General features: G+C 37.4%; 1 protein-coding gene and 1 pseudogene across 2 annotated transcripts; one reads left to right on the forward strand and one right to left on the reverse strand.

Annotated features, from left to right (window-relative positions):
- LOC131794442 (uncharacterized) overlaps window positions 1-16999 on the reverse strand; it is a 37979-nt pseudogene that overhangs the window by 14255 nt on the left and 6725 nt on the right.
- LOC131794448 (uncharacterized) lies at window positions 1781-7038 on the forward strand. Of its 2 annotated transcripts, XM_066165513.1 has the most exons (13): window positions 1781-2264; window positions 3001-3095; window positions 3282-3362; window positions 3569-3645; window positions 3946-4038; window positions 4398-4488; window positions 4904-4985; window positions 5461-5583; window positions 5758-5836; window positions 5923-5964; window positions 6070-6275; window positions 6529-6588; window positions 6754-7038. In XM_066165513.1, exons 2-9 carry the CDS (start codon window positions 3079-3081, stop codon window positions 5833-5835), a joined length of 642 nt encoding a protein of 213 aa, XP_066021610.1. In that variant the 5' UTR covers window positions 1781-2264; window positions 3001-3078; the 3' UTR covers window position 5836; window positions 5923-5964; window positions 6070-6275; window positions 6529-6588; window positions 6754-7038. The 2 variants fall into 2 exon arrangements, with proteins under 2 accessions (XP_066021610.1, XP_066021611.1); XM_066165514.1 differs by lacking the exon at window positions 5461-5583 and having other exon boundaries at window positions 6070-6207; window positions 6754-7032.

Genomic DNA, 16999 nt, shown 5'->3' on the forward strand with positions numbered 1-16999 from the left:
GAACTTGACTGTAAGACTGAGAAATTTGAGGTAGAAAATCATTTTGTAAAGCGTAAACATCTCGAAGGTACCTACTTAGTATGCGAACTCCACTCTGCGTAGCTTGACGTGATCCGCTAGTTAGTTAGGTTAGAGATTGACAGCTCAGTAAGGGTCACCTTTATAAGCGGTGACCCACACTTTCCTCCAGAGATCAGAGCTAGTCCCCGCTGTAGGAACTTGTGTAATAAAAGAGAATTAAAGAAAGAGTCAAGTGAACAGATCGAGTGTTAGAGTTTTAAATCTAACAATATGTAAAACCTTCACACTAAAGGACCTCAGGATTTCTATGACCAGCCTTCTCAAGTATTTCAATCCCTATTGATTCCTTGTTTGTCTCTTTGAAATCTTAAAACTGTAGACTTTCCGGGTTCGGAGAATGTGGCTATAGGAAAAACACAATCGTGGTGCTTTCAGTCCACGTATTCAATCGATTTCTTGTAGCTGTATAGTAAAGTTGCGATTTTGGGTCAATGATAATCTCATTTGTATTTTAAGGAAGATAAAAGATATTCTTTTAAAGTATAAAATAATACATTAACAAGAGCAGACGACTGCGCTCGACTACGACTACGCTGCACAAGCTAAGATTCATATATAAATATGAAAGGAAAACCTCTGTGTCAACATCTGAAGTGTCTTCTCGGAGTACCTTAGACGTGGGTATAATGGATTTTGAGAACGGTTTACTTGCGGCAAAGCAGATAGTGAAACTGTGCCCTGAGAAGGGCTTTGAATGGCGACAGACCTCATTTCTGTGTTTTCAAATATAGAACTATTTCTTCGCGATCTTCTTTACACATTAAGGAAAACTTCTCGATTTCTTCTTTGATACTGAATACAAGATTGTAGCAAGCATGCCCGAAAATTAATTATTTTTTTTTATATTTTATGCTATTCTGATATACTTTTCTACATGTTTCGTTTAATAAATAGGCGTTGCCTCATGTTGACAGATTTATTCGATGACAAGAATCGTGATTGACATTAATTCAATAGATTGATTTAAAAGCGTTAGATTATGACGTTTTAAGTCAGTTTTTCAGCAGAATCGAAGTGAGAAAGAAGTTATTTTGTTATCGTTTTTCTGTCTCTAAATCCGCTTACCTGGAGAATCTGCTAACCCCTAAAGTGAGACTGTTGTAACGACCCGCCACAGAAGTAAGTTTATATCGAAGTTTTTTAATTTAGTTACAAGATAAAGTCTTGATTTGCGTTTGTTCTAATTGCGAATTATAAATGTATTTCTTTTAGATCGAATAATTATTAAAGCTTGGCTTAATATTATACGGTTTGTGGTGGTCATTTGATCTAACCAGTTCCGAGTACATTTACATATCCGCTCGCTTGCACGGCCTCTACAATGCCTTCTTTTCTGCTTTTTACTCCAAACAACTAAATAAAATGATTTATTTGTACTTGTACGTCTTTGGCAGGAACAACAGCAATCCATCGTTCCATGAAAAAACAGCTTCCCGCCATTGCAGCATGCAGCGGCTTTGGATGGATGTTTTCCACGCATCGATAGGCAGTTTACGATTGAAAACTTTCAGGCAAAAAAGAAAAAAAAAAAACAATAGTTAAAACATCGATCGATCCCTTCTGAAAATCACACTTTCTGTGTGGAGTCCATCGTTTTTCCATCAATCAATCCAAAAATTGAATTAATTCATTCTCTCTGAGGTCATTCTTTAGCGACCATACCGCTGACAAGAAGCCAAGATGACCCTGGGTTGAACTATCCCATGAAAAGGTCCTTGAAGTTATCAGACAATAGAACCGTTGTCCTCAAACGAATCAAACCACAACAACAGTCTAACTTTGATAAAAAACAGAACTTTTCCACAAACTTTGCGAGAATATCACACAATTTTAAAACTACTCAAACCGTTTCTTGAGTCGTCGCCATCAAGGTCGTAATTTACATCTTTGATTAGCGAGCTTCGTGCACGCCTTTTTTCTCTCTGATGTATTTTTCCTTTTAATTTTTAACAAGCACAGCGTGTACCAACTTGATGTGACAGCTTTGAAAGGAAACCAGAGGTCCGCCTACAGCCACAATGGTACGCGTTAGTCGAGAATGGCAATCGTTTTGGAAGTTGCTTAACGGGAATGGGATGGAATACATCGCGTAAACAATCCATGTCTGCGACACGATGACACATCTATGCTTTTGAAATGATACCGGTTGCTACATTGTGCACAATGGAAGAGTCGAGAGCTAGGTAAGTACGTGTCTAAATTCAGCTGTACAAGTTCACAGTTCAACTTATGTTACAAGTAAGCTAGTGCCACGTAGCCCTATTACAATATCATACATGCCTAGCAAAGGTTTTGATTACCCTCCAGTAGCCAGAAGGGTTTTGAGTGGAATTACGCGAAACAATTCCATGTTTGAATTAATTTGGCCACAGTGTTGCAGTTACTGTAACATCAGACTCTGACGATGACAGCCTGATGAAGTCTGTCTTGGCAACCTCAGAAAATAACGCCACAAAGTCAATTGCGGCACACCAGGAAAGAGGTAGAATGCAGGTTTGATGGTTTGTAAACAGCAACAATTCAACAAATCCTTATCCCGAATACAATGAAATCCCATGATATCAAACAACCCACAAATTTCTAGTAATAGTTAACTGCGAAGTTGACGCCTTATTAATTGCTAGTACAGTCATACTGGAAGCAAGAGAGAGGAAAGGATCGAAAAAGTAATGAGTCATGATAATAAAATTAGGGTAAATTATGGAGCTGAAGAATATAATGTGAACAGTAAAAGATGTAAAGCCTGTGCCAGGTTTGTGCTATACATTTTATGTTACTATTATTAACCTATTTCCAGAATAAAATTTGCATCTGTATAGCAGATACATAATTAAAAGTTCAAGTTTTGAGTGGGACATGAATTCATAGTTGTTAATTACTTCCTTGTTACCGGTAATGTTTACATTCTCTTCATTTCAGATGATAGTCAATTCAGTGAACTTTTTCGATGCTTCCAAGAGGTGCTTGAGCAAAGAGATGTCCAGCCCCTATTTGTGAATGTCATCTTCGAAGAGGTATGTGTTGATGACCTGTTATATTTCGCTTGTCAGCCACCCACAATTATATCAAAATTTGACAGCCACAATTATTGTTCTCATATCACGTGCTTCCTTAAAATTTACTTTTTGATATTCACAAAAATTGCTTAATTGCATATATCAATACATTGTTCTTTCTTGGATGTTTGTTTGGAAATGTAGATGCCATCAAGTGGCAAGAGCCAAGAAAGTTTTGGGCTTGGCCCTATTTTACACTGGGAACAATGACGAACACATGGCAAGGTAAATTGCTTAATTACAACATTTAAGTTCTTAAGTGCTTCCAAACCTAGAAATATTTACCTTAAAACTCTTCAACTGATGAAGACTGTGATGCTTAAGACACTTGATATCATGTTTTGAAGCAAATCTATCTGTTAAGAAACCAATGCTCCATTGTTTTAATAAATTGAAATCCTTTTTTTCCCCTTTGGTTTCACCTTAAATAGGTTGTTAAAGTGCTTGGCACAATTTAAGTCCATCTACTTGTGGATTGACAATGCTAAAAGCCAAACTGGAAGACAAGGTAGTGATATTGTTGATTAAAATATATACCAGTACATAATAGAATAATAATATATGCACAGGTTGTGAGAATTGGATTTAAAAGAATTTAATAGGTTTACAACCATGAAATTAACATTTATGGGTAAAACCAATGTTGTTAATGTTGATGTCTAGAACCTGGCACTCTAATCAGATAATTAAGACTCCAGAGCAATGTTCCTTTCATCATAGCACCACCAAAATTTGTAACAAATAGCTACCCCAAATCAAAACATAACATTCAAATTCATTAAAATACTTGAATATTTTCCTTTTGCAGTAAAGACCACATTTGGAAGAAAAGCTCCAGTTAGTGAGTTGATGATCCTAACCCCAAAACCAAATGACCCCTGTCTTAATGTTTGCTTTTCAGGTAAGTTTAAAGATTTTGCCAATCAATTAAAATTATCAAACCCTCTTAAATAAAACAAAGAATGTATTTCTGAAGGCTATTGTGGAGTCGGAATCTGTATATTTTCCTTCCTGATGTGCATAATAGCAAAAATAGCTCAAAGACTTATCTACTCTGTGGAGTCAATTGGTTGAGGAGATGCATATAAATTTAAACTAAAATTGTAACCTATGAAAAATTGCTGCCTTAAAAATCTGTCTCCTTAAATTGTCCTAATAGTTCTAAACAATGTTTTGTTTACATCTTGAATTAATATTGAACTGGTTACCAAGCTTTTAAGCTAGTTTTACAATCAGCATCAGACATTTTGTTACACCTAGGAGAATCCCTGAAAGAGGTATCTGATGAACAACTGGAACATGCAATTCGTTGCTTATGTGAACTTTTACCATCCACCTCTAGAAAGGATTGGTGAGTACTTTAGAATATCTAATTTTTCAGTTTGTTATAAATGTTTTGGATGCAGAGATAAGTCACGAGCCAGAAATATCAACAAAAGGACAAATTTCATGTACAATTACTGCCTTTTCATGTATCATAAACAACACCCAAAAATGTTGTCATCTTTCAGCAAAAAGGTGGGCGATAACATAACACAACAAAATCTAAAGCAAATATCACGTTTCTTGATAAAACAATAGCATCAAAATGCATAAATATAATAATATAATAATTTTATTTTTCCACAGAATTAATTTTAGCTAAAACATCTGAAAATTTTCTTGTGTCAAATTGGATCAAAACATTTCTCAGAGTTGACTCCACTCATGGTATTCAACTATTGATAAATGTCTAAGAATATTCTATAAACATTTCATTTAACTAGTCAAGTAGCACAAGGGTCAGGGACAATTGCCTTAGGGAAAGAAGGAGCAGAAGATTCCCCTACTTTAGAGAAAATGAAAAGGGTAAGTAAATTCCTTAAACTACAAATTAAACCAAAATAATTATTGTTGCTGGATACCTTTTTTCAAAGTAACAAATAATTTAAACCCCCAATGTGCAAAAACATGTTCTATGAGTTTAATTTGCTGCCATAACTGGTGAAAATTTGACATAACCATGGTGGAAAAGGAGTTGAGTAGTTTAAGTGTTGTGATTTAACTTTCTGCGAAAAAGAAATGCAAATTAATTTCATGGTCAATTATTGTTCAAACAGCCCTCTCTCCTCTCAGTGTTGATGTCTCTTTTTCATGTGGTCATAAATTATTGTTGCCAACATCAACAAAGGGGGAATTATACTTGAACAATTGCAACCAAATTGAGGATGATCTTCAAATAACAAATTTACATTGTGGTAAGCTGTCTCTGCTGCATGCTTTGGGTATTTGACTTTTCTCAATATATCAAAGAACTGAAAAATAACCAATACTTTGATATCAGGTAAAAGCCATGAGACAGAAATGTCTCACCCAAGAACCTGCTGGAGATTGTTTCCTCATAGAGGTTCTCCTTGAAGATAGCAGGGAAATAAAAATAAATTTTTCACAAAAAGGAACATATCAAGTGAGTTCTCTGAAACAGTTGACTGCTAACTCATTACAAATAAAATAGCTTAAAGTACAATAAGGCATATATATATATATATATAAAATGCCTACACTCTATACAATGTCACACATGGCCTTTAATAATGGAGCATCAACATGCTTACATTCTTTCTCATCAATTGATTTACAGGAGGTGTATGACTGGGTTGGGCAAGAGACTTCCCAACAAAAATCTCCTCCAATCAGAAAAACTGTGCCTGATAACTAGGGTAAGTAACATGTAAAAGGATCTTGAAAGAGCCACTTAGTAACAATTAAATTAAAAAAACTGGTTTATGTCTATGTTGTTTCACAGAAACAAGATGAAGCAACTGAAATATTTGGAAAAGATGATGAGGTGAGAAAAATCACATGGATCCTTTCCTTCCTTATTTTTTTTTTCCATTGATCATATTAATTTTGTAACAGTTGTAGTTAACATTCAAACTCTGGTTGATTACAGGTGTCTTTCTATGGGAATTTTGATCCCGATCAATCCCTTGATTCCACCATTCCTGGAAAGTGGAAAATTTTCTTCACAGAAGTTTCTATTAATACATTCCTCAAACAAAAGAGGGATCCCTCAATGCCACTGTTTCTGGTACGTAAAACATTCCTTTCATAGAAGAGGAAAAATTCCATGCAGATAGTACAAACAGCAATCACAAGGTAAAATTGCATGTGATAAATGACCCTTGAAAGTCCCCATTCACTTTCCAACATGATGGCCAATTATGCCATGGAAAAAAATTAAGCTGTAAACCTAGGTACTTGTTTCTGCACTTCTAAATATAGCAAACTTGAAATAAAGTAACAAGAAACTCCCTATAAAGTTATTTTTTCTAGACTCATATGCTTAAAGGAAATTTGCCTGTGAACTGCAACATTAAAAAAATCAAGGCCTTTTTCTTTACCTTTAAAGATGACAAGGACAAGGGAGAGCACAGAGATAAGGTTGAGGAGAACAAGACTTTAAGTGAGGGTACGATTTGATAAACGCAATTTATTAAGTGTCATGGCTAGTGAATTTCTTCAGCTTTCTAATTTGCTCAAAGCATTCCAAAATGGGAAATTCCACTCCCAGATGACCAATAGCAAAACCCTATAAACAACTCACCACAACAATTTCTTCTTACTATACCCACAGAACTAGAAAAGAAGAAAAAGAAGAAGACACGGAAGAGAAGAAAGAAGAAAAATATTGCATCTCTGCAAGAAGGCAACAAAGAAACTAGTGAAAGAGTAGAAGTTGTAAATGAGAGCAACAATTAGCCTTTAGTGACTGTGCAGTGCCTTGTACTTAGCCTTAAGTTTTCTTTTCATTCCTGTCATAAAGTTTTCTTTGTAAATATGATGAGAATAAATGATATCAAGTTTTCCAACATGTATTAGTTGTTTGGTGTATTTGACAACATTTTCCAGAGGCAAAGAGATCATTGAGCTATAATAAATATGCTACAGATAATAACAATTTTTTTTTTGGTCATCATGGTCATCAACCAAATATATTCCCCTCATTGTCTGTTTCTTAAAAACTCTAACAAAATCATTTTATAAATCAAAGCTCTCTTTCTAAAACTATCCTTTTTTTCTGCGTCGTGATAGAAAGATTGGTGATCCAAGACCAACCGAAGCAATCTCATCTCTGTAATAATCTGAAAAATTTTCTGAAACATTAACATGTAAGAACATTTTTTTGTAGCGAAGTTAGATTTCTCATTTTAGTTTGTATTTATTTTGATTATATCCCTGAGATAAAAGATGGTTTACGAGGAAAAACTCATTTTAAGAAAGAAATTATCATTCATGTATTAAAGTTCACACGGCAACCAGGTGGACAATCAGACATAGTTTGAAGCTACACTGGTTTCCAGATTTAATGAATGTAACCGAAGAAGTTACAATTCATAGACCCAACGTTTCGACACTCCTGTCTAGTGCCTTCATCAGGGGTGATCTAAACGCTGCAACAAGAGGTCCTTTTATATGATCACTAATTAGCGGCCTTTTTTCTGACGAGGTGTAAATAGGCGTCAGGAAGCAGACCGCCATCGTCACGATTTAAAGGAGCGTGGGCGGAGTTAATGTGCTATAATCGAGGAGGTCGAGGAGTTTTGCATTTCGAAAGAACTGCAGACGTTTACCAAACAGAGAGAGAAACATGACAGAAAACTCCGTCACTTGCTCAGTAAGAGGTCTCCTGTTAATTCAGGCTCATCTCTGAAAGATAAATGGGTCATGAACCTTTCCTCCAAGGAATTATCCGCGCTGGAACGGAGTGGTTTAGAGAAGGGTCTAAAGTTTGCTATTGCTCCTCGCAAAATACCGACCGCCGAAATTGTCGCCGCTGTTGAGGAGAGTATCTCTCAACTCGACGACGATCGTAGGCATTTGGTAAGAGCAGAAGTAAGTAGCGTACTCAGGCGTGCTAAACCTCCTCCTAAAAACATTCAAAAGGATGTTTTCAATGCGCTTATAACTCTCAAAAAGGATCCGGACAGGCTCGTATTATCTGCGGACAAGGGTAATTGTGTTGTGGTTATGGACAAACAGCAATATCACGACAAAGCTTTGTCTCTGCTCAATGACAAGAGTACGTATGCTGTCTTAAACTCTAATCCTACCAGTAAAACTCAAAGAAAGTTAAACAAAATGTTGCTTGATTTGAAAAAAGCTGGCAGAATTAGTGACTCTACGTACAAAATGTTATACAGTAGTGACGGCTTATGTCCACGTTTTTATGGCTTACCTAAAATTCATAAACCGGGAATTCCTTTGAGACCAATTGTCTCTTTTGTTAATTCTCCGACTTCTGCAATTTCTGGTTATCTTGCGAGAATTTTGTCGCCTGTTGTTGGGAATACTGATTACACTGTCAAAAATTCCTGCGAATTTACGGATTTCATAAGAGATAAAACTCTTGACGCTTGTGAAGAATTAGTATCTTTCGACGTTGTTTCGCTCTTCACTAAAATCCCAGTTGATCTTGCCGTTAAGGTTGCGGAGGAAAGACTCAGAGAAGATGCTTCCCTAGGACAAAGAACTTCTTTGCCTGTGGAGGATATTATTCATCTGCTGTCTTTTTGCCTCAAAACCACGCAATTTACATATAACGGCACATACTATCAACAAGTTTTTGGTACAGCTATGGGTTCGCCTGTTTCTGCTGTCATTGCTAACATGGTAATGGAAGACGTGGAACAAAGGGCCTTAGCCACTTCACCGGTTAAACCCTTTTTCTGGAAACGATATGTCGATGATGTTATTTCTGCGGTATCCGGAAATGAAGCGGAGCGCCTCTTGTCGCATTTGAATTCAGTAGAGCCGTCGATCCAATTCACCCTTGAACGTGAAAAGGATAGACATTTGCCCTTTCTTGATTTAAATGTGTCTAGAGAGGTTCAGGGTAATTTAGAGACAAGTGTCTACCGTAAACCCACCCACACCGACAAATACCTCGCTTTCGATTCTCACCGTCCTATTTGCCATAAAAAGTCTGTAGCCAAAACTTTACTTGGGAGGGCTGATTGTCTACCATCATCACTCGATTCGAAGGCTGAGGAGAGGAAATATGTTTCCAATGTCCTAAAGGCAAATGGCTATACAAAAACTTTTCTCCGTAACTGCCAAAAACCAGTTACAAATAGTAACGCTCTTGATGAAAGGGAACCAGCGACTGGTTTTGCTGTTATTCCTTACATACAGGGTGTTACTGAACCCATCAAGAGAATTTTGAATAGCCACAACGTTAAAGTTGCTCAAAAACCTTTTCAGACTTTGGGGCATATTTTCGCCAAACCTAAGGATCCTGTCACGAAAGAACAACGAACCGACGCCATTTATTCTATTCCTTGCAATGACTGTGATAACGAATACATCGGACAGACCAAACGCCAGTTTGGTACACGGTTAAAAGAGCACCAAAAAGCGGTTTTTCTTTGCAAAAAGGAAAATTCAGCTTTATCGGAGCATACTTGCCTAACCAACCATACAATTGGGTGGGATAATTCTAAAATTATCACTACTAATCGGCGTTACCACCAGCGCCTTTGTTTGGAGGCTTGGCACATTAACTCCGCCCACGCTCCTTTAAATCGTGACGATGGCGGTCTGCTTCCTGACGCCTATTTACACCTCGTCAGAAAAAAGGCCGCTAATTAGTGATCATATAAAAGGACCTCTTGTTGCAGCGTTTAGATCACCCCTGATGAAGGCACTAGACAGGAGTGTCGAAACGTTGGGTCTATGAATTGTAACTTCTTCGGTTACATTCATTAAATCTGGAAACCAGTGTAGCTTCAAACTATGTCTATCATTCATGTCTTTAAGATCGAATATCCTATGAATACGGTCTTCATTAAAAAAAAAAAAAAAAACTAAAACAGCACAGTATGATAAAATATTCCTTGCATTATGACACATGAAGTTTCAGGAACATTTGACCTTTATTTTTCAAAATTTATATATTTGAGATGGTTATAATTTCTGCCATCCCTCGTTGTGGAGGAATGAAGTAACTTTAGTATTGGGCCTGGAAGCTTTGAACTTTATTCGATACACATATTCAATGCTTTTTTCTATGTGCTGAAATATATGCTACCAGCCATATAATAATATTGGTTAAGGCCTTCCCTACTCGTTTACCATACCAAGACATAGAAAATAGGGATCACTCACGGTTTCTGGGAAACCACTCGATTTTAAATCGTCACGATTTATAAGTCACTCGATAAACGATTTTCAACGAGACTCGTTTGTTCGAGAGAATCGAAACGAGTCAAAGCGAGGCTCGTTTCACGAAACGAGACTTGTTTGACACAACGAGACTCATTTGACGAAACGAGACTCATTTGACGAAACGAGACTCGTTTGAAGAAACGAGACTCGTTTGACGAAACGAGATTCGTTCGGCAAACGTCGGCTCTCGGCGCATGCGTAGATGTCTAATTTTTTTTTCCCAAGGTTGTTGTAGGGAAGGTTAGCGCTGAGATATTCGTACAATACGTTAAGGTAAGTTCTATTTTCTATGTCTTGGTATGGTAAACGGGTAGGGAAGGCCTTAACCAATATTATTATATGGCTGGTAGCATATATTTCAGCACATAGAAAAAAGCATTGAATATGTGTATCGAATAAAGTTCAAAAGCAATATAAAAATTATAATTAACCTACTAACATAATTCAAATCATAGTCGAGGAGATACCCTAAGAGAAAATAGTCCTCGAAGACTGCTACATAACGACAGAATAAACAGAAAATTCAGAGAAGAAAGGGCGTATGAAAAGTACTACATGTTTACACCCCAGGTCACCTCTAAGAAAAAGAGGTGTCGAACGTGTTAACATAAGACCGCCAAAAGGAATAAGAAATGATCAACTGGCTTATTATAATTTTTACTGACTGGCTTATGGTAATATATCATTTCCATTTTCAACGTTTAAATAAGTCAAGAAACACCTATAATGAAAATTCTTGCTAGAAAGTCAATTTTGTCTTTTAACAATATTACATTTACACTTGTTTTGTGATTAACATTTTTTTTTTCACAACCACATTATACTTGTGCGTCATTCAAAATTCCATGTCGAAATTGTTGTCCAATTTACCATGATTAAAAACATTCTAGAGAGTTTCACTCAAAGTGAAAATAGTTACCAATATTAGGAAAGTTACATTCTGTTTTATATTTAGTTGACGGAACATGCAAATGCTAAATTTAAAAAATAGGATGAAGTATATAAGCTATGGCTTGCATCGCAGACAAGCATTCCAGCTGCAGTAGTAAAGACTATCATGTTGCTACCTTGTGTCAGATTACAGTTTTTAGAGGAGATTGATGAAAAGTGTGCAGAAGCCTGGAACTGCTGGCCTCTATGTCATATATGTAACAAGGAATAGTACCACTTTAGTCTTCCCTTGAAGATTTCATTTGGAGCAGCTTATTAAAGAAATGGAAGGAAGAGTTCCTGACTTGCTTGATGCCATGGCCACTGTGACTGTACCTGTTGCAAAAGAAGAAGAAGTCAAGTGCCTCCAGTGTGTGTGATATATGGTTAAATGATGAATACCCAGTGCTGGAAAAAAAACTCATGACTATCATCCGTTGTGTTGAACACTCCAATTGTAAGATGCATATCATTTTACTGACTAAAGGCAATTTCTAAAAAATACGACTTGAGCTCAAAGTTGTTACAGAATGAAAGAAATGCCATTTTTACTTTTACATTTTCACTTTTTAGTGAAGCAAGATCAAAATCTTGAAACAACATCAGCTTAAAAATTTCACAATGTGAACCTTCCATATTTGTCTTTTATCCGAAAAAAAAATGGCTTGCTTGATTTAGCAAACTGAATCATGTTCAGTGTGAAATCCTTCGATTGAAATACACCATAGCACGCATGTTGTGCACGCAACAAGAATAGTCCATGGGCCAGAGAAGGTTCTCATTACCTCTCAGGGGTAGAAAATGCGAGTGTTACCTGATGAAAGATTATGTGAAAGACTTATCAAATTCACTCGATAGCAACCGTGAAAGAGTAACTCTTGCCATTTTCTTGCGTACTCCTTTATTGAAAAAGATGCTGCTTTAACGTGGAAACGAGGCTGACAATAAAACGATTATTTCAAATGACTTCTTCGTTTTTTCTTTAAAGAAGATAAATCATTATCTTCAACATAAAACATGATTTCAAAATAATTTTCGGCTAAAAGCCACAATTTTACGATTTTATTTAAAAGAAAACTAGTTCAAAACATAGATTGAACTCGAAAGGCATTATCATAATTTCCAAGATGGCAGCCTGGTAAGTGCGTTGAAGTTCTTGTGTAACCTTGACGATTTATGACGCATTGTGCCCAAAATGTAGAGCGATTAGGCTTCTAAAAGTCAAAAATTATTAACAAAGGAAACAAAAATAAAAGACTAAGTATTATTTTCTGCTCGTTAACTTAAATACTTGCAAACGTTCGAAAGCTGGTGATCGAATATTAAGAAGTTATTTTTACATCGCAAAGCTTTGAACAATTGTTTGAGTTTCTTCGATCACATGTATTGGGAAATCCAAGGCTTATCAGGTGGTTGACCTGAGAGAAGTTGAAGTCTTACATGCGATCAATGTACGCTAATGAAATACTCAAATCCACACTGAAAATTTTTGGAGAAAGTTGGAAACAGAATTGAGTGACTTATTGCAATTTGAAGATCTCCTGGATAATAGAAAGCTTTTTGTTCTACCCCAAAATCTGTGCATCTCAAATCAAGGAAATTCAGCAAGCTGGCCTGTACTTCCGTGATGCACTTCTCCCAAATATTAGTACGATATCATGGCCTCCGAAACATGTTGAGCTATGTGAAAGTGCAGTCAAACTTCCAGAAGAACTAGATGCGTTTCTATACACTCTCTTAACTGGGAACACACCTATCCCAGCAGAATATCCCGATCGTCTCCGCGCTTTGTTGATTCTTTTGGCCAGGACATCATTTACGGAGTTACTCCAGGACTACAAAAACTACTCAAGCAAATACTGTTACCGTATGCCAAACAATGTTCAACTTATCCAGATGCCACACCGATGTGGGTATGGGATCGTTCCTTTGCCTGAAACTATCAAGCCATATATCAACACAACACTCGCGTGGGACAATATCGATAGATTGGAGGAAACTCTTTCTGGCGGGGTAGCCAAAAAGCCAATGACTAGACTGGATTTAACATTTCTGTCCTTAATGAGGTTCAAGTCTCACTGGATGTCATCAGATATCTCCCGAATATCGATGTACCTGCTACTGACATGGCTACTCTTCACGAGGTTCTAGTGCATCTAGTGCAGTCCCTAAAGAAAAAGAATACGCTCAAGTTAAAGAGCATCGTCGTCGTCTTTGACTAAACACTGTATGCAAATGCAAGCGAGAGAAAATGGAAACAAAGCGCGAAATTTAAAGATATGGTGATGAAAATGGAAGTATTCCACACAACATGCACCATGTTGTCCATCACTGGCAAGCGCTTCAAAGATACTGGCTTGCAGGATCTGTGTGTAGAGTCTGGTGTGATAGCCGAAGGTTCTGTTGCAGAAGCTCTACAGGGACGCAGGTTCAATAGTTGTGTTAGACTCCACAAACTCGTGCATGAAGCCCTTATGAGACTGGCGTGGCGAGGATTTAGGCCTTGGATAGAAGAGAATTATAAGCAGTCCAAGAGTATCGTTGATGGCTTATTTGGTGAGATTGGTGATTTGTATGATGATATCTGAAAAAGGTTGTTCCAGAAGTATATGACCAGTGCTTGTAGTGTCAATTCTGTCCATCTTTTTGACAAGTACATGGCGTTTCTTCGTTGCGAGAGCGGAGTGCACGAACTATTGACGGAATAACAATGGTTCAGAAGATACGAGGCGACCAAAAAACATTTGCAGAGGTGGCTGATAGAATGATGTCAATAGTTTTGCATGAAGGAACAGAAAACTAGTGTATTGGCGTAGTCTTTGATGTTAAACGAGATAGCTCAGTAAAGAATGCTGAGAGAGATAGAGCAGAGAGGCTCAGAAAGCGGTCATGGATTCAGAAACATCAGGGTAGACAACAAAACATTCCAGTGGCGGAAATTCCTTTCCAATTCTAAGAATAAGTTGCTCCTAATTCCTCTCAGAATAGTGCGAAAATGAGATACATAAAGACTCGCTGGAAAGAAAGTCTTTGTAACAGCCGAGGATCGATGCTATGAAGTCTCTTCGATCGGAACAACAACAAGGAAGCTAAGGTCTACGCAAGAGGAAGCAAATACCAGAGTGTTACTCTTTATAGCTATTTTTTGAATCAAGCCTCGTTTCGACAAACGAGTCTCGTTTCGACTAACGAGTCTCGTCTCGACGAACGAGTCTCGTTTCGACGAACGAGTCTCGTTTCGACAAACGAGTCTCTATTCTCGAACAAACGAGTCTCTATTCTCGAACAAACGAGTCTCGTTAAAAATCGTTTATCGAGTGACTTATAAATCGTGACGATTTAAAATCGAGTGGTTTCCCAGAAACCGTGAGTGATCCGAAAATAGAACTTACCTTTACGTATTGTACGAATATCTCAGCGCTAACCTTCCGACCCTACAACAACCTTGGGAAAAAAAATTAGACATCTACGCATGCGCCGAGAGGCGACGTTTGCCGAACGAATCTCGTTTCGTCAAACGAGTCTCGTTTCTTCAAACGAGTCTCGTTTCGTCAAATGAGTCTCGTTTCGTCAAATGAGTCTCGTTTCGTCAAATGAGTCTCGTTTCGTGAAACGAGCCTCGCTTTGACTCGTTTCGATTCTCCTGAACAAACGAGTCTCGTTGAAAATCGTTTATCGAGTGACTCATAAATCGTGACGATTAAAAATCGAGTGGTTTCCCAGAAACCGTGAGTGATCCAACGAGTCTTGTTTCGTCAAACGAGTTTCGCTTTGACTCGTTTCGATTCTCGAACAAACGAGTCTCGTTGTAAATCGTTTATCGAGTGACTCTTAAATCGTGACGATTAAAAATCGAGTGGTTTCCCAGAAACCGTGAGTGATCCAACATTGTTTGAATTCAGTGTAAATTTTTTAAAGTAGAGAACTCATCGGAGGTTGAGAGGTTTGCTATCATTTATGAAAATGACTAAAAACCATTTTACATGGGGCACAGCGGCTGTTTTGTTTCCAACACTACAGTGGACGTACTGATAGGCTTTCAATAAAAGCAGGTAACTGGTGACCTACTGCTGCCCATCAGACCTCATATCGATGTATGGTTAGCTTACAGATAGACTGTCGTGTTTGGGTTTCGCGTGAACTTTCAAACGAGAGAAAATGAGAGCCTCCCTGCAAGGCACTGATTTTCGGATTTGCTTCGTATATCCACGAACGCTCTACAACTAAGCATTCTGATTGGTGAAGAATAGCTTGTTAATTAGCTTGCTTATTGTTAAGCTGTCGATGAAAATATAACAAAAACTACTCTTTTTGATGCCCAAAATGGTGGAAACTACATTTTTAAGGTCCAGATTTCAATTTTTTTCTTTCTGAGGGACAATGCCCCCTGACTCTCCTAGGGAAAGGGTCTAAATGGTGGAAACAACATTTTTAAGGTCCAGATTTCAATTTTTTTTCTTTCTGAGGGACAGTGCCCCCCTGGCTCCCCTAGGGAAAGGGGTCTAAAGGCCTCTTCTCCGGGCACAGTCACCTACTACACCACTATACACCTACTGTACTTACTACAATGCTTATGAAAAACGTTATTTAAAGCCCTGACTTACGCTTCTTTAGAGAAGTAAATAAAGGACACTTACAGTGTAGTCAAACTGGAAAGTCCACTGAATGTGCGCTTGTTAATGTGAGTGATGTTGTTGAAAGTTAGCACCCTAAGAACAGGGGAAAAAAATAAGGTGTCTGCTAGTCACTCAACTCAGAACATGTATTGTGAAAGAGTGATGAGGTATGCGGAAATTTGTCCACTAAAAAATCACATTAATCTTTGAAATCGCTTTACATTTCTAAACAAATATCTGATATTCGTAAAAGTTTCAAAGAACCTTTAGGTGGAAAATCTGTTAAAATTTCTGACTGTTGGGCATTTAGTCTATTTGAGCCCTGTCCGGTTAAAGGGCATTTAGTCACAGCGTTTACAAAAATTCAAACATCATTTACGCAGTGTCCCATTTCAACCCACCGATCCGAAAAAAAAGAAATAAAAAACTCTTGTACGCGTACAACGCGTATGTTTCCCCTTAACTAACATGCACAGTCTTGTTAAAGCGTTGAGCCTTTTGAGGTTTTTCTCGTATGGTAGCGCAAAATGGGGAGATCAGACACAAACGCAACACTGGATCGCTTCGATTGTTTACGATCTGAAGTGAAAGGAGAAAGGTAGGAACAGTTTAAACTTTTGGCCGATTGATGAACCAAATTATCTTATGTAAACATTGGCTGCCAGATCGGTCACGAACACCTTTGCGGACGGAAAATTATCCAATCCTGTGCTTTCTTGAGACAAAAGAAAACTTACTGAAATTACTGCCTAATATCTTAAATTGCTATTGGTCTTAAAAACTGAAACACCGAAATTCAGAAAATGACGTCATTATCTGAGTAATTATTATTTTTGGATATTGAACATAAGGCAGGATTAGGTCATAGTTTGAACTAATGGAAATAAACCTCCAGGAAAACTCGTTATGATGTCCTATATCGAAGTTTTCATTTTAAGGTATCCTTCATCCCTTGAAAATTAAACATTAGTAACAATGGGTTGCTTAGCCAAAATGATATGATGTCACTAGTGGTCTTCTTTTGAAAGAAAAGAATTCAAATTATTTCAAACCTTTTGGGGGCAAATAACAAGGATTGTATCATAAGATCAGAAAGTTATGAAACTCGCT

Source organism: Pocillopora verrucosa, chromosome 4 (genome assembly GCF_036669915.1).
Source record: "Pocillopora verrucosa isolate sample1 chromosome 4, ASM3666991v2, whole genome shotgun sequence".
Taxonomy (NCBI): Eukaryota; Metazoa; Cnidaria; class Anthozoa; order Scleractinia; family Pocilloporidae; genus Pocillopora; species Pocillopora verrucosa.

Bases quoted from the DNA above. Each gene is read 5' to 3' on its own strand.
- LOC131794448 (XM_066165513.1), top strand. The intron at 3,646-3,945 runs GTAGTGATATTG...TTCCTTTTGCAG, and splicing joins AAGCCAAACTGGAAGACAAG to TAAAGACCACATTTGGAAGA. The intron at 5,584-5,757 runs GTGAGTTCTCTG...ATTGATTTACAG, and splicing joins CACAAAAAGGAACATATCAA to GAGGTGTATGACTGGGTTGG.